At 46.3% G+C, this 18,218-nt stretch overlaps 1 protein-coding gene across 4 annotated transcripts in view; it reads left to right on the forward strand.

The window, feature by feature from the left end:
* The window catches only part of OSBPL10 (oxysterol binding protein like 10), a 349,809-nt gene that overhangs the window by 294,358 nt on the left and 37,233 nt on the right, over window positions 1-18,218 (forward strand). For all 4 annotated transcript variants that reach the window (XM_059390786.1, XM_059390789.1, XM_059390788.1 and 1 more), the window contains 3 exons: window positions 4,699-4,885; window positions 13,354-13,536; window positions 15,931-16,084. In XM_059390786.1, the coding sequence (XP_059246769.1) occupies window positions 4,699-4,885; window positions 13,354-13,536; window positions 15,931-16,084 (524 nt within the window). The remainder of the gene's footprint in view (window positions 1-4,698; window positions 4,886-13,353; window positions 13,537-15,930; window positions 16,085-18,218) is intronic.

The raw sequence follows: 18,218 nt of genomic DNA on the forward strand, positions 1-18,218 counted from the left end.
CTTAGGATGGGTCCGTGGGGAAGTAAGTTTTTATATGCAAATACCTGGGCTAATCTTTTAAAGTACTGCCTTTAGGCTGGGCCATATTTAGCAAGGACAAAATGCCATTATGCAGTGCTTCTTTGGGGTCCCCCTCCCAGGACCCTCCACCCTGGCACTCAGACCCCTAATTGACAACACACTGTTCTGCGGCCCCCCCCACGCCCCACAGCTTTCCCCCCAGAGAAGCAAGGCCCCTCTGCTCATCACCCACTCTGTGGGGGAGCTGAGGCATATTCAGCTGCACTTACAACCTGCTCCCCATAAAACTCCGGGGCCAGAGCCCAGGAAGTGGCGCAGCTTAATTGGGTCTGTGGGGAGAGGCAATTAGTTCTAGCTCATTCTAGCAAGAGAATGCCACATGGGCCTGGTGATTGGGAGCGCCAATGCTGCCAGGCCTGCAGACCCGGCCCGAGCTCCTTCCTGCCACTCGGTGCTTCCCAGGGACCCCGTCCTACTGGAAAAGTTGGGGTTCCTCAGAATGAGAGCAGGTGTGAAATTATTTCAAATGTATCAGTTTGGAAATCTTAATGTGTTGCCTTAATGTTGATTGGTGAATCAGTCTGTGGAATTTAAAATGGAAATCTTGCAGCTTGAAAACTAACCGTGATGTAGAAGTATTGATTATTTGGCATTTTTTTGGCTTCTCTCAGCTCTTAGGCTAATTAGAAAGACTTTCATTTGTGAGCCCATCTGTAAGTCTGGTTTTAATATAGTCTTTTATTCATATTAGGGACAGGTTTTTTGTTTGTTTTTTTGTGTGTGTTTTTTTTGTTTTTTTTAATGCAGCCCTGGAAGAGGAGTTAGGACTGAGAAGGCATAATTGCAGGTGATTAATGAGAAAGCACACATTTGTGGATTTTTAGAGAAAAGCCAAAGGAGTGTGGTCTCCCCAGTGCTTTCCTATCAGCTCAACTTTGGGGCTCCCTGATGTCTGTGGACTTCAGGTTTGCAAGAGATTTTTCTTTTTTTTTTTCTTTTTCTTTCTTCCAATTTCTTTTTCTTTTCTTTTTTTTTTTTTAAGTAGGCTCCACACCCAGGGTGGAGGCCGGCACAGGCTGAAAGCAGGACTCTCAGATCACGACTCAGATGCTTAACTGACCCAGCCACCCAAGTGCCCCTGCAAGACATTTTTCTAGAACTGAGTGGGAAGAGGACACCTCCCACCTCTCCCTTCACCCATCATGTGTCTGATCCGCTGCCACTTTGTGATTCGCTCTTTAGTCCCAAATGGAAATACCCCAGCTCAGGGTTCACCCACCAAGAGAGCCGCCCCAGAGAGGGAGGAGTAGTTAGCATAGAAAACCTCCAGGATTTTAGGAGCACCTGGGTGGCTCAGTGGGTTAAAGCCTCGGCCTTCCGCTGGGGTCATGATCCCAGGTTCCTGGAACCAGCCCCGAATAGGCTTCTCTGCTCAGCAGGGAGCCTGCTTCCCCTCCTCTTTCTCTGCCTGCCTCTCCACCTACTTGTGATCTCTGTCAAATAAATAAAACCTTTAAAAAACAACAACAACAAAACACCTCCAGGATTCTAGCTGTGTTCCAGGTGGAGGCTTTTAACTGAGTTCTAGAATCACTCTCTTCTCTTCACCACAGCCCTGTGAGGTATGGATGCCATCATCCCTGTGTCACGGATGAGGAAACTGAGACAGGCTGGTGACTGACTGAGGGCTTGGAAGGACCGCCCCCCCCCCCCCGCCCCGCCAGTCGCCAGCCCCAGAGAGATCTCCATCTCATCCAGCCCTTTAGGAACACTTGGGGCCTAGGATCCGTGTGAATATGTTGTAAAGAGAGTATCAGCTGTAGAACCCTATGTCACCAAGTTGATGTTGGCAAATGAGGCCAGGAAGGTGTGGCACGTGGAGCGCAGGATGTGTGGCCCTGGCCTGAGAAGAGGCTGCTGGCGGGCTGGGTGGCAGGGTGCGAGCCCCCAGGCCACTTCCAGCTGAGGCCTGGAAGGGCTGACCACCCAGGGATGCTATAGCCGTCAGAGCTGAGATGGTGCCCTTGAGGACACATTGGCCACCTGAGAAGGCTTCTACTGCTAGTTAGCACGGAGCCTGGGGATGGACAGTGCCAGGGAAGCTTCTTCTCCAGGACCTCGGAGGCAGGCCCACTGGAGATGGACAGCCTCCTCTGCGGGGACCCAGGGGTCCCCTCTCAGCTGCCAGAGACCCTGCAAATGTGGCTGGCCCCAGGCAACCTGGAAGCTTGTGGGTAGAACTGGGCCAGGGAGGAAGGTCTGAGGTGGCCTCTCTCTCTCCTCAGCTTTTCCTTCTGATTTTCCCTGCCTGTTGGGGTCCTACCTATTGTCTGGTATTAGCTGTGATTTTCCACCTGCTCTGGGCCTTCTCCTCCAGCAACTGAACACAAGGAAGTCAGATACAATGTGGGCTTTGAAACAAAAAGTGTGTCAGCCCCGACTGTTCTCCTCCAAGGGTCCTGCTCAGAAACTGTAAGAACTGAGCCAGCAAAGGGCAATTCTCTTGCCAGACACATCGGCCCTCTCCGTAGGCTCACAGGGCAAGGCCTCCAGGGCATCTGAGGAGTCTACTGGCTGCCCCTAGGAGGAGGGAGGAGGTACGTGGGAGAGCATTTGCTGGCCTGGGGGCTTGACTTTCTCAGAGCTGGGTTAATTCAGTTACAAGAACTAAGGCAAGGTGGAGAAGTGGGGAGGAGGGCTGCTCTGATGTTCAGCATATTTGGCACAACATAAATGCACAAATAGCATTTATGTTACATATATTCAGTTATACTCCTGGCGGGGGGCGGGGGGAAGGAAGGAGAGAGAGAGAGATTGAGATTTAAATGCTGCCACGATATTTGTCCCCCAGTCCTGCCCACGTGATTGTGAGTGACCCACAACCTCAGCTGCTGCATGTGCCCCACCTGCTTAAACCTCCTCCATGCACATGTTCACGCGCGTGCGCACGCGAGTGTGTCAGCCCCGAACAGCAAGCCCCCTCCCTGTTTCTGTGGCTCGGTGGAACTGACTTTCCTGGAGTTAACAGGGAGGGTTTCTGCTGGTTTCAGACCAGCCTTGTCGGCTATCTGCAGACAGTAGCCCATCGACGAGTAAGGGGATGGTCAAGGATAAATTAAATTATAGTTGTACGCTCCTTCAAGTGTGACTTCGGCGACTTAACACTCAGGACTCCACTGTACGATTTAGTCCCATCTGTCCTCAGCACCCCAGGCAAGCTCATCAGTACTCATCAGTACATCAGAGAAATGCACGGTCTCTCCTGGGGACATTCTAGCTCTAGTTCATGCTGATGCTTGTCTCGCCTCAGAGGGAAGCACTGCCAGGCCAAACTACTTAAACTGTGTTTCAGCTTCCTCATCCTTACTTAAAAATGAAAAGTACTGCCAAATGGGGTCATTGTGAAACTTAAGGGACATAATGGGGAAGTCCCCCAGGGATGCCAGGCAGCCAGAAAGTGCCACCTCACACGGGCACCACTGACCCCGGGATCTGGGGAGGGGGGATGCCACCAGCGTGGGCGGAAGGGCAGCACATTCCTTCCTGGGACGCACAGTGCACCTGCAGATGGCCAGGCTGGGAATGAGCTGGGACAGAGAGCCAGGCCACATGCAGGTCCCTGAGCCCCAGGGCTGGAGTGGGAGGCTGAGAAGGTTCCTTACATAGAACACATGTCAACTCATAGCCTGGTTCGGGGGCCTCTGCTGGCCTATATGGGCCTCAGGGTACAGTGAAATGCTGCCCCTTGAGTGTGGGTGCCCAACCTGGTGGGCTAGAGTGAGGGCTGGACTTAGCCCTTGAGGGCACGTTGTGCAGCACATAAACTACACAACAGTAAACAACTAGACTCCCAGCCCTGGGAGTTTGTGTATTTAAATCAAGGCTTTCGTGTCAGCTTTTGAGAGCTTGGTGAAACCGTGGCCCCTTTCCATAGAAAGGAGATAAACCCATGCACTTTTGCATTGTCTCAGAGGACTAAGACCTCTCCACACCTGATGCTTAGACCCTAGGTTGGAGACCCCCTGATCCACAGGTGGGGAGCTCATGTGGATAGTGCCTGCGCCTGGCTGCTGATAGCAGGGTCCAGTCTGAGTTCTCTAGCTTCATGAGAACTGTGAAAGTCTGTGCTGCTTTCAGAAAAAGGCAGAAGTTCTTTATATGCTATTTCAAAGGGTAAAAGAAGATCTGGGCCCTGCTGCATTGGCCAGCCTGCACACCTACACCTACTCCCTCCCTTTTGCACATGGCCCTTCCCTCAGCCCTTCCCAGCTCCCCAGTCTCCTTCCCACCATCAGCCCTTTGCACCTCCTCTTCCCTCTGCCTGGACTATTTCTCTCGTCTCTCTACCTTCTCAACTCTTACCTGATCCAAACGGCCCTTCCTTAGGGAGAATTCTGTTCCCTGGAGGCCTCCATGGCACTGGGCCCTTCTCCCTCCTCTCATCAGAGTCAGTGATGCCAACCTTCCTTTTCCACTGGAAGGAAGCAAGTGGGTCTGTTCACTATTGTATTTGCAGCAGTGTCTGGCACTCAGGAGGGCAGGGATAAATACATACGCAGTCGGTGAGCGGCTCACCTTTGCAGAGGTGGGAGGTGTTTGGTTTGTCATCTTCATGTCTTTTGATCCCCAGCTGCCCTTGTCTTGTGTGCCTGACTCTCTCCTCCTCTCTCCCTGGAGGTGTGCTGAGGCTCCTGGAACATGGGGAGGAATACGTGTTCACCCTGCCCAGTGCCTACGCGCGGTCCATTCTCACCATCCCCTGGGTGGAGCTCGGAGGCAAAGTGAGCATCAGCTGTGCCAAGACGGGGTACTCGGCGACAGTCATATTCCACACGAAGCCTTTTTATGGAGGGAAAGTCCACAGGTAGGATGCCGCCCCAGAGGCTGTGTGCCTTCACATGATACCCTGGTTTTCTCTCCTCCAGAGGCAGCTTGTACTCCAACCATGGGAGGAGTTAGCAATCAAGATGGAGTGAACACATCTCTTTTTTTTTTTTAATTTATTTTTTACAAACATATGTATCATTAGGCCCAGGGGTACAGGTCTGTGAATCGCCAGGTTTACACACTTCACAGCACTCACCATAGCACATATCTTCCCCAATGTCCATACCCCAGCCAACCCTCTCCCTACCCCCTTCCCCTCGGCAACCCTCAGTTTGTTTTGTGAGATTAAGAGTCTCTTATTCATTTTCTCCTTCCCTACCCACCAAACCTCCAACTTTGCCTCTCAACTTCCTCATATCAGGGAGATCATATGAAATTGTCTTTCTCTGATTGACTTATTTCACTCAGCATAATACCCTCTAGTTCCATCCACGTCATCGCAAATTGCAAGATTTCATTTCTTTTGATGGCTGCATAGTATCCCATTGTGTATATATACACCACTTCTTCTTTATCCATTCGTCTGCTGATGGACATCCAGGTTCTTTCCATAGTTTGGCTATTGCGTACATTGCTAGTATAAACATTCGGGTGCACGTGCCCCTTTGGATCCCTATATTTGTATCTTTAGGGTAAATACCCAGTAGTGCCATTGTGGGTTGTAGGGTAGCTGTATTTTCAACTTTTTGAGGAACCTCCATGCTGTTTTGCAGAGTGGCTGCCCCAGCTTGCATCCCACCAACAGTGTAGGAGGGTTCCCCTTTCTCCGCATCCTCACCAGCATCTGTCATTTCCTGACTTGTTAATTTTAGCCATTCTGACTGGTGTGAGGTGATATCTCATTGTGGTTTTGATTTGTATTTCCCTGATGCTGAGTGATATGGAGCACTTTTTCATGTATCCGTTGGCCATCTGGGTGTCTTCTTTGCAGAAATGTCTGTTCATGTCCTCTGCCCATTTCTTGATTGGATTACTTGTTCCTTGGGTGTTGAGTTGATAAGTTTTTTATAGATTTTGGATACTAGCCCTTTATCTGATATGTCATTTGCAAGTATCTTCTCCCATTCTGTCAGTTGTCTTTTGGTTTTGTTGACTGTTTGCTTTGCTGTACAAAAGCTTTTATCTTGATGAAGTCCCAATAGTTCATTTTTGCCCTTGCTTCCCCTGCTTTTGGCGATGTTTCTAGGAAGAAGTTGCTGTGGCTGAGGCCGAAGAGGTTGCTGCCTGTGTTCTCCTCAAGGATTTTGATGGATTCCTTTCTCACATTGAGGTCTTTCATCCATTTGGAGTCTATTTTTGTGTATGGTGTAATGAAGTGGTCTAGTTTCATTTTTCTCCATGTGTCTGTTCAATTTTCCCAACACCATTTGTTGAAGACACTCTTTTTTCCATTGGACATTCTTTCCTGCTTTGTCAAAGATTAGTTGACCATGGAGTTGAGGGTCTATTTCTGGGCTCTCTATTCTGTTCCACTGATCTATATGTCTGTTTTTGTGCTAGTACCATACTGTCTTGATGATGACAGCTTTGTAATAGAGCTTGAAGCCTGGAATTGTGATGCCACCAAATCTGGCTTTCTTTTTCAACATTCCTCTGGGTATTCGAGGTCTTTTCTGGTTCCATATAAATTTTAGGATTTTTTGTTCTATTTCTTTGGGGGAAAATGGGTGGTATTTTGATAGGGATTGCATTAAATGTGTAGATTGCTTTAGGTAGTGTAGACATTTTTACAATATTTGTTCTTCCAATCCATGAGCATGGAACATTTTTTTATTTCCTTGTGTCTTCCTCAATTTCTTTCATGAGTACTTTATAGTTTTCTGAGTGCAGATTCTTTGCCTCTTTGGTTCAGTTTATTCCTAGGTATCTTATGGTTTTGGGTGTAATTGTAACTGAGATCAACTCCTTAATTTATCTTTCTTCTGTCTCGTTGCTGTATAGAAATGCAATTGATTTCTGTGCATAGATTTTATATTCTGACACTTTACTGAATTTCTGTATGAGTTCTAGCAGTTTTGGAGTGGAGTCTTTGGGTTTTCCACATAAAGTATCATATCATCTGCAAAGAGTGATAGTTTGACTTCTTCGTTGCCAATTTGGATGCCTTTAATTTCTGATTAAATGTCGTCTGATTGCTGAGGCTAGGAGTTCTAGTATATGTTGAATAGCAGTGGTGATAATGGCCATCCCTGCTGGGTTCCTGACCTTAGCGGAAAAGCTCTCAGGTTTTCCCTATTGAGAATGATATTCATGGTGGCTTTTTCACAGTTGGCTTTGATGATATTGAGGTATGTATCCTTTATCCCTACACTTTGAAGAGTTTTGATCAAGAAAGGATGCTGTACTTTGTCAAATGCTTTTTTAGCATCTATTAAGAGTGTCATATGATTCTTGTTCTTTCTTTTATTAATGTATTGTATCACATTGATTGATTTGTGGATGTTGGACCAACCTTGTAGTAGGAATAAATCCCACTTGGTCATGGTGAATAATCCTTTTAATATACTGTTGGATCCTATTGGCTAGTATCTTGGTGAGAACTTAAGCATCTGTGTTCATCAAGGACACAGATGGGGTCTTTGTCTGGTTTTGGAATCAAGGTAATGCTGGCCTCATAAAATGAGTTTGGAAGTTTTCCTTCCATTTCCATTTTCAGAACAGTTTTAGGAGAATAGTAACTAATTCTTCTTTGAATGCTTGGTGGAATTCCCCTGGGAAACCTTCTGGCCCAGGGCTCTTGTTTGTTGGGAGATTTTTTATGAATTCATCAATCTCCTTACTGGTTATGGGTCTGTTCAGGTTTTCTATTTCTTCCTGGTTTAGTTTTGGTAGTTTATATGTTTCTAGGAATGCATCCTTTTCTTCCAGATTGTCAGATTTGCTGGCATATAGTTGCTCATAATATGTTCTTATAATTGTTTGTATTTCTTTGGTATTGGTTGTGATCTCTCCTCTTTCATTCATGATTTTATTTATTTGGGTCCTTTCTCTTTTCTTTTTGATAAAGTCTGGGGGGGTTATCAATCTTATTAATTCTTTCAAAGAACCAGCTCCTAGTTTTGTTGATCTGTTCTATTGTTTTTTTTTTATTTCTATTTCATTGATTTCTGTTCTGATCTTTATTATTTCTCTTCTCCTGTTGGGTTTAGGCTTTCTTTGTTGTTTTTACTCCAGCTCCTTTAGGTGTAGGGTTAGGTTGTGTATTTGAGACCTTTCTTGTTTCTTGAGAAAGGCTTGTATCGCTATATATTTTCCTCTCAGGTCTGCCTTTGCTGTGTCCCACAGATTTTGAACCATTGTGTTTTCATTATCATTTGTTTCCATGAATTTTTTTTTAATTCTTTAATTTCCTGGTTGACCCTTTTATTCTTCAGTAGGATGCTATTTAGCCTCCATGTATTTGGGTCCTTTCCAACTTTACTCTTGTGATTGAGTTCTAGTTTCAAAGCATTGTGGTCTGATAATATCCAGGGAATGACCCCAGTCTTTTGGTACCAGTTGAGACCTGATTTGTGACCCAGGATGTGATCTATTTTGGAGAATGTTCCATGTGCACTAGAGAAGACTGTGTATTCTGTTGCTTTGGGATGGAATGTTCTGAATAGATCTGTGATGTCCATCTGGTCCAGTGTGTCATTTAAGGCCTTTATTTCCTTGTTGATCTTTTGCTTGGATGATCTATCCATTTCAGTGAGAGGGGTGTTGAAGTCCCCTACTATTATTGTATTCTTGTCGATGTGTTTCTTTGATTTTGTTATTAATTGGTTTATGTAGTTGGCTGCTCCCATGTTAAGGGTATAGATATTTAAAATTGTTAGATCTTCTTGTTGGACAGACCCTTTGAATATGATATAGTGTCCTTCCTCATCTCTTGTTATAGTGTTTGGCTTAAAATCTAATTGATCTGATAAAAGGATCACCATCTCAGCTTTCTTTTGATGTCCATTAGCATGGTAAATTGTTTTCCACCCCTCACTTTAAATCTGGAGGTGTTTTCGGGTCTAAAATGAGTTTCTTGTAGGCAGCATATATATATATATTTTTTAATCCATTCTGATACCCTGTGTCATTTGATTGGGGCATTGAGCCCATTTACGTTTAGGGTAACTATTGAAAGGTATGAATTTAGTGACGTCGTATTGCCTGTAAGATGATTGTTTCTGTATATTATCTCTGTTCCTTTCTGGTCTACTACTTTTAGATCCTCTCTTTGCTTAGAGGACCCCTTTCAATGTTTCTTGTAGAGCTGGTTTGGTGTTTACAAACTCTTTTAGTTTTTGTTTGTCGTGGAAGCTTTTTATCTCTCCTTCTGTGTTCAATGACAGACTAACTGGATATAGTTTTCTTGGCTGCATGTTTTTCTCATTTAGTGCTCTGAATATACCATGCCAGTTCTTTCTGGCCTGCTGGGTCTCTGTGGATAAGTCTGCTGCCAATCTAGTATTTTTACCATTTTATGTTACAGACTTCTTGTCCCAGACTGCTTTCAGAATTTTCTCTTTGTCACTAAGACTTGTGAGTTTTACTATTAGATGACAGGGTGTGGACCTATTCTTACTGATTTTGAGGAGGGTACTTGGTGCCTCCTGGACTTTGATGCTTGTTCCCTTTGCCATATTAGGGAAATTCTCTACAATACTATAATAATCCACTCCAATATACCCCCTGCCCCCCCTTCTTCTTTTTCTGGGATCCCAATTATTCTAATATTCTATCATCTTACGGTATCACTTATTTCTCGAATTCTCCCCTCGTGGTCCAGTAATTATTTGTCTCTCTTTTGCTCAGCTTCTTTATCCTCTGTCATTTGGTCTTCTATATCACTAATTCTCTCTTCTGCCTCATTTATCCTAGCAGTAAAAGCCTCCATTTTTTATTGTACCTCATTAATAGCTTTTTTATTTTAGCTTGGTTAGATTTTAGTTCTTTTACTTCTCCAAAAAGGGCTTTTATTTCTCCAGACAGTGTTTCTCTGATATCTTCCATGCCTTTTTCGAACCCAGCTAGCACCTTGAGGATCGTCATTCTGAACTCCAGATCTGACATATTACCAGTGTCCTTATTGATTCAGTCCCTAGCCTTCGGTACTGCCTCCTGTTCTTATTTTTGTAGTGAGTTTTTCCACCTTGTCATTTTATCCAGAGAAGAATATATGAATGAGAGAATAAAATACTAAAAGGGCGGTAACGACCCCTGAAAAATGTGCGTTAACCAAATCAGAAGAGATCCCAAGTCATGGGGAGAAGAAAGGGGGTAAAAAGAAGTTAAAAAAATTTTTAAAAAAGAAATAAAAAGAAAAAACATATATATTAGACTGGTGACTAGAACAGAGCCACCCACTTGATTTTGGGAGTATTTTGGTCTCTTAGAAGAAACTACCTCCCAAAATTTTAAAGAAAGAAAAAAAAATACACACACACACACACACACACACACCACACACATGCACACACACACCAAAATAAGTAAACACGATGAAGGGATGGAATATGACTGTAAAGATGAAAACTTTTTAAAAAATTCTAAAAAAAGGAGTTGATAAGTTGGTTGGAAAGCGAAAGAAAATGAATGTGGAGAGAATTTTCTCAGGTTGGAGACTAGAACAAACCATGTGCTAGATTTAGGGTACATTTTGATCTATTAGAAGAAGTTGTATCCCAAAATTTTTTAGAAGAAAAAACCCTATGTGTATACAAAAGAGTTAGATACAATGAAGGATAAAATATGACTACAATAATAAAGGTTCAAAAAGATTTTTTTTTAAAGAAAAGTATTGTTAAGATAACCTAGTTAAAAAATGTTAAAAGAGGAAAGAGTAAAAGTTAAAAAAAATCAGAATAAGAAAAAAAAATTAAACAAATTTAATTAACTTCATAAGATTAAAGGATCATGGGGAGAAAGCCATGAATTCCATGGTTTGCTTTCCCCATCCTCTGGAATTCTGCTGTTCTCCTTGGTCAGTGAGCTTGGTCTTGGCTGGATTTCTTGTTGATCTTCTGGGGGAGGGGCCTGGTGTAATGATTCTCAAGTGTCTTTGCCCCAGGCGGAATTGCACCGCCCTTACCAGGGGCCGGGGTGAGCAATCCGCTGGGGTTTGCTTTCAGGAGCTTTTGTTCCCTGAGCGCTTTCCGTAGAGTTCCAGAGGACGGGAATACAAATGGCGGCCTCCTGGTCTCCAGCCCGGAGGAGCCGAGAGCCCGGGGCCCCACTCCTCAGTGCGCCCTCAGAGAAAAGCGCTCAATCACTCCTGTCTCCCTGGCCTCTGGCTATGCTCTGAGCTCACCCACTTGTGACTGAGCATTTCTGTCTCTGGCACACAGCCCCGTTTGGAGTATCCAAACCCAGCAGATCCCTGTACTCTTCCAGAGGGTCTCCCCGGATCTTGTGGGGTCCCTGCACAAAGAGCAGTGGTCTGACTTTGCCACAGATCACAGTTTGAAGTAACCCCGAGCTGAGAGCTCACTCCTTGGCTCTGTTTCTGTAGTCGGCTTCCCCACTCTAATACCTACGAGCCATGCGATACTCAGACACCCCTAATCCTTCTCTGACCCTGCAGGACCTGAGGCCACACTGTCCCCACGTGGGCTTCACCCTGGCTTTGCTTTTGGAGCGATGTTCCTCAGTGGAGCAGACTTTTAAAAGTCCGGATTTTGTGCTCTGGTGCTCTGCCACTTGCCGGGAGCCGACCCCTCCCCACAGTCTATCTTCCCATTGCTCTGGATTTACTTCTCCACTGGTCCTACCTTTCAGAAAGTGGTCGATTTTCTGGTTCTAGAATTGCTGCTCCTCTTCTCTTCTAACTCCTGTTGGATTTGTAGGTGTTCGGAATGGTTTGATAAGCTATCTAGCTGAACTCCTATGACCTGATGTCGTCTCAGCCTATACTCCTCCGCCATCTTGACTCCTCCCCCTGAACACATCTTTTTCAAAAGAGGCACCTTTTTCCCACCCACGCCCCTGACATGGTAGTTTTTTAAAGCCCTCCCCAATCTGCACTTTCAGTGAAACCCTTTGGTGATAGAGTCCTGGGACCCACACCTGAAAATGAAAGCTGCTTCCATTTTTTAAGATGACTTTTCCCTTCTGGGGACACAGCCAGTTTCTCTGCTCTGAAACAATTCCGTCTGTGAGCTTAGATGCTGCCTGAGAGCTCTTTTTTTTTTTTTTTTTTAAATATTTTTATTTATTGGGATGACTGGGTATCTGCCTTCTGCTCAGGTCATGATCCCAGAGTCCTGGGATTGAGTCCCAGATGGGGCTCCCTGCTCGGCAGGAAGCCTGCTTCTTTCTCTGCCTGCTCTGCCTGCTGCTCCCCCTGCTTGTGTGCGCTCTCTGTCTGACAAGTAAATAAGTAAAAAAAAAAGAAAAAGATTGCTTTTTTATTTGATAGAGAGCAAAAGCAGGGGGATTGGCAGAGGAAGAGAGAGAACAGACTCCCTGCTGAGCAGGGAGCCCAATGTGGGGCTCAATCCCAGGAACCCAGGACCGTGACGTCAGCCAGAGGCAGATGCTTAACCGACTGAGAACTCATTTCATGTTAAGTTGATTTCCATGATGTATCCCGGACCCCATATCATCTATGAAATCAGGACACTTTAGAAGCTGGGGAAGACTGAACTAAGAAATCGAAGGGAAAGCCTGCTGTTTGAGGGCAGCCTTAAGTTGTTGTTTTTGTAGTTACAGGTCACCATCTAAGCAAGCTCCCATCTTGGCCCTTTTCCTAGGGAAGTGTTGTTCTGTATGCTGTTCATGCAACATGTCCAGTGTCACCCGGGGAGGGGGCAGCCCACAGTGCCTGTTTGGGAGCCAAGCACTCTGGCTTGCACGAGCCGTTCCTCAGACCCTGTCAGCAGTTTGCAATCAGCTGTGGGGGCACCTCCGACAATAGCAGATGCTACCGATCAGGTGTCTTGCCCTTTGGGGAGCCAGTTGTTAAAGTTTTGCCAGCCCCCTAGTAGCACCCTGCCAGTGTGAGCATTTCCCTCTTTTATCCGCGGGGTCTCAGGCTGATTGTGCGCAGTCCTGTTTGGCCTATCCTCATGCCCTCTTGGTGGGTAAAATGTAGTAGTATTCGATGCTATTTTAGGGAGAAGTGTATACTTCATTTCTACTGAATTGCTCAATTTCCACCCCAGTAAAAGCTTAGCACCTTTGTGTGTGTATCAAAATTAAGCAATTAACATGGCTGCATTGCTTCAACTAAGTTGCAGACTTCATTCACATCTCACCAGTTGTTCTACCAATGCTTGCCGTCTCTGATCAAGAATATTAGGTCACATTTTCAGAGCTAGGCTTTAAGGTAAATGGCAAAAAACAGTCCCTCCCCCTGGTGACCCCATGGAAAAGAATCTCTGTTTGTGAGTACGGGTTTTAAATTGTGAGCCTCTGTTTTGATAATCCCGCAAAACGTGTTCATTTGACTCATTCATTCATTCATTCATTCAGGGTCACAGCCGAAGTGAAGCACAACCCAACTAACACCATTGTTTGTAAAGCCCATGGGGAATGGAATGGTACCTTAGAGTTCACCTACAACAGCGGAGAGACCAGGGTAATCGACACAACCACACTGCCAGTGTATCCCAAGAAGATCAGACCTCTGGAGAAGCAGGGGCCCATGGAGTCCAGGTGGGAGCCTGGTGGGGTGTTTCTTCTGGGCTTGGCTCTTCTCAGCTTCTGACCCAGGGGACCGAGAAGAAGCCACTGAGCACTCAGCTAACGGAAATGCATCATGAATAGCTTTGTCACTTGAATTTCTCACTGCGTGTGTCTTTGGAGTAGATCCTTGGTAGCTTTCAGCTTAGTTCTTCTGTAAGTAGAGGTGGGTTTGAGGATGGTCTATGGTAGACTTTTAATGCTTGTCCTAAAAGAGTTTGTCAGCTCAGGTGGTCTGTTGCTTGATTGCAGAGTTAAATAAGGGGTTGCTGGTCATCTAAGAACTGTGCCTGGAAGCCATGAGATACTGTTTTGTTCTCATTAGATTAGCGACATGATTTAAAAAAAAATGCAGTAGTGGCAAGAATGTGATCGAACTGACAACTCTGGATGTTTCTGTAGGGAAAGAAGCTTATAGTGAGAGCATGTGCCATGTAGTTGTGTGGGTCTATAGCTTCTAACTCATGAATTCACTTTAGTTTTGTATACCATCCTTGGGGATCTATTCTGAAGGGAATTCTTAAATTCAGAAAAGGTTTTAAATATACAGTTGGGTATTTTTTCTCAAAAGAAAACTAAATAATAATGAAGAAACCACCTACCTGTCCCAACAATAGGGAAATGGTTAAAGTAGACTATGGAGTATCCACCCAATTAATATGTCTACTCCATGGTATGGTTTTACTGGAGCCGTTTAAAGGGTTGTTTTTGCAGGGACAGAAGCAGAATCTTCTTAGAATATGCCCTTTAAAAATTTTTAGTCCAGGAGGTTAGCAAACTACAGCCCATGGGCCACATCTAGCCCATGGCTGATTTTTATAAAATTTTGGGAGACCACAGCTTTGATCGTTAATTTACATTTGATTTATGGATGCCTTTGTATGGCATTTAAGCCCTTGTGACCAAGACCATAAGGGTCTGCAAAGCTTACTATGTTTGCTATCTGGCCCTTGGAAGAAAATGTTTGCCAATATCTTTTAGAGTTCTCTGCCCTCTAAATTTGGGACCACTCGCTTATGATGAGACCATCATGGGAGGTCCTGCCCTTGAAAGCACCCCCACCATGGATGTCCTTGTGCTCAGCTTCTCCCTCAGCTTAGATACGTGTGCAGGGTGTGTGTGATGAAAAGGCTATGACTGGATCCAGCACCCGCCCCTCACTCTTTCCTGCCCTGACCTCCTTGTTTTGGTCTGTTGGACCTGGATTTAGAGTCCAGTTCCAGAAGTTTCTCCCACGGTAGAATGGGAGCCAGATCATTGTTCTCCCTGGGGCTGTGTACGGTGGGGCTCAGAACAGGTCTGGTGTGCAGATCTCGTCCCCTGTCACCTGGCTGATTCTGATTCCCCTCTGAAGGGGCTGCTCATTGTCTCCACTTGGCTTGCAGCCTAGTCTGCCTTTTCTCGGCTTCGTCATGCCACCACTCTGTGCTTCCTGCCATTCCAGACCCTCTCGTGGACGAGGCCAAGGGTTCTCTACTGTGGGAGTGCGCTCTGGCCGTGGATCTAATTCTGGAATGTCTGCTTACTCCTGGCTGCAGAGGCATCTTTTCCCCAAAGTCAGGGAGGGAGTCCTCACAGTTGAGAATGCTTATAGTTTCTTTTGTGCAAAAATCCCAAATTGCCCTGATGCATTTACACGAGGAAGCACAAAGGGGATGCATGTGCGCATCCTCCATCCCTGTCCTCCTCCAGAGCAGAATATGAATCAGGAATGGTCCCTGAAATGGTCCCAAGGGGGAAAGCTGGTCTAGGCTGCCTTCTGTGATGAATGAATGAGTGAGGCAGAGAAGTAATTTTCCATGTGGACGTGGGGCCTGATGGATCCTGCCTCATAAACACAGACACCCACTCACCCCACTCTACAACTCTTAATAGCGGGGTCCTCCGTGGATCAGCACCTGTGGTTCGTATTGATGAGCTTGCTGACCTTGAGCCCGTCCCTTTATGTGGATCTTATCTTTCTCTTTAAAATGGGGATGGTCATATAGCATCCATACCCCTGGGTTGTTGTGACGATGACATGAGCTAATATGAAGGTAAAGTGTTAGGTATATGATACGCAGTGTGTCTGCTGTGATTGTTGTTGTCATACTGGTAGTATTAATACTGCTTACTACTGCTGTTACTAGATTCAGTTGCTAGACCCTCAGAGCCCCGAGAGAGGCATGCTGCTCGGGACATAGAGGGGGCTGGAAACTTGGGCACCTGTTGGCCTTGGATTCTCATCCTGGCTCTAGGGGTCTTCGAGGCTCCTAGACTGCGCTCCCCCTGCCCCAGTGCCCTCCCCGCCTCAGTTCTTTCTGGGAACTGCCCTTGTCAGGCCAGCTGTCCTTGCCTGACCACTTCCTCTCCTGCGTGCATCCCCAGGAACCTCTGGCAGGAGGTGACCAGATACCTGCGGCTGGGGGACATTGATGCTGCCACCGAGCAGAAGCGGCGCCTGGAGGAGAAGCAGCGGGTGGAGGAACGGAAACGGGAGAACCTCCACACGCCCTGGCAGCCCAAGTATTTTATCCAGGAGGTAACTCTGCCACCTGACTTGTCCCAAGTGAGGGGCAGATGGGTTTGTCTTGCCATTGCAGCCATTTGGATGGATGAGGATGGGGTAGGGGAGGTCCTGGGGAGGTTTGGGGCTGTTCTGCTCTGGCTCCAGCTTTGAGCCTGGCCGTCCTGGGGCAGAACTGAGCACCTGACACTTCCCTTCTGACATCTATCATCAGAGTAGCCCATCAGCCTGACAGGGAGCGAGAGGAATGGATGGGGTGGAGATCTGGCTGCTGTCCTCTTTAAAAAACAGAAACAAAACAAAAAACATGATCCCTGCTACTTTATTATTAGTAACAAGTTAACCGTGAAGCCCTCGAATGGTCCAGAAGGGATGGACCTGCTAGGAAAGGCCAGCCTGAGTCCTGTGTCCTCAGGGCTGCTGCTGTCCTCCAGGAAAGTGACACTGAAAGAGTACTGGTCACCAGGCTGCCCACCCCCTAGGCAAGTTGGCTGGATACCACCGGCCCCACCAAGCTCCTTACGCTTCTGAAGTTGTTTGTGGAGCAGTTGGGAAGCTTTCTGAGAACAGAATTGGAAATAATGAAAGTGTGGGAGCCCCGGTTTTCAATGCAGGCCCTCAGGAGCTGGGCCTTGTCAGTGAGACAAGGACCCATGAGGACTGGGGCAGACCCAGGAGTCCCTAAAGGGAGTGGAAGCCACTTAACCACCAGGCAATCCCAGACTTTCCCATTCTTCACAGGTGAGAAATCGGGTATTCATTCACATGGTAGCCAGGAATTTTAACAAGTTGAAACGCAGAGAGCCGATGGAAGGATGTCTCAGCTTTCTTTGGCCCAGATGCTGCTAGTGTCTGACTTCAGCCCCAAGGAAGGGTTCCGCTGTTTAGCAGGAAGGCAACAGGGCGAGCTAGGGACTTTGAGGTGGACTTCTGGTCAGGAACAGGAGCTGCCCTTCTCCCCACAGGCAGGAGCAGAGACTTCAAGGTTGGATTCTGGTTCAGACAGGAGGCCGGCTTGAGCAGACTGCTTAGGAGGCCACGAGTGAGAACAGTGTCCGGAGGCCTTGCCTTGGTGGGGTGACTCTGTATTAGTCAGGCTTCTCCAGAGAAACAACACAAACAGAAGCAGGAGATGGGAATATAGAGACATCTATTATGAGGACTTGGTTCACGAGACTGTGGAGGTTTGAAAGCCTCAGGATCTGCCATTTGCAAGCTGTAGACCCTGGGAAAGCCAGGGGTGCAATTCAGTTGGAGGGCAAAGGCCTGAGAACTAGGGGAGCCAGTGGTAGAAATGCCAGTCCCAAAGCAGGAGATAAGCTGTCCAAGAAGTGAGGCAGGAAAAAAAAAATTAAGTCCTCCTTCCTTTGCCTTTTTTTTTTTTGTTTTCAGGCCCTGGATGGATCATGTTCACCCAGTCTAGGGAGGGAAATAAGCTTGGCAGGGCACTTATTATCATGATTGGAAACAGCCTCACAGACACAGAGATCCTGTTGAATCTGGGCACCATCGCCAATCAAGTTAATACACAAAATTACCCATTACAAAATCAGTCAAGGATCTTTTTGTGAGGTGGATCTGGTCTCTCTGAGACAACTAGTTTAACTGGCTTCTGGGAAAAGTTAGACATAGAAAAACCCCAGAGATGACAACAAAATAACCACCACCACCCCCCCCCCCCCCCCCCCCGCCAACACACACACAGTTCTTCCTGGGTTTAATAAGAGCCAGTATGTTCATAACAGAAAGTAGGAGGCAATATAAAGAATAAAAGTCATCCCAATACCAGAATTGTTACCATTCAGTACATCCCCTTCTAGGTAAGCCCCAGATTGTATATACTGTTTTGATTCTTGCCCTTTTCCTGATACTTGATATCATGTCTTGTGTGTGGATCTGTGACCGCCTCCTGCTGCAGAGAGCTGGGGTTGGGCCCTCCCCTCCAGGCCTGTGGGCTACAAATCCCGGGTGTGGGCAAATTCCTCAGAGGCAGGCCTTGCCTTCTCTCTCCTGTCCGTTCATGGGACTGGCCCTTTTTTCCTCTTGCCCCACTATTTCAAAGAGCTTTTCTGGACAACCAATCTTATGTGATGTAAACCAACAAAGCCCCCCTTTATGCTATTTTGTGGGGTTTCCTCCTGAAATGCCA

This window comes from Mustela nigripes, chromosome 2 (assembly GCF_022355385.1).
Source record: "Mustela nigripes isolate SB6536 chromosome 2, MUSNIG.SB6536, whole genome shotgun sequence".
NCBI lineage: Eukaryota > Metazoa > Chordata > Mammalia > Carnivora > Mustelidae > Mustela > Mustela nigripes.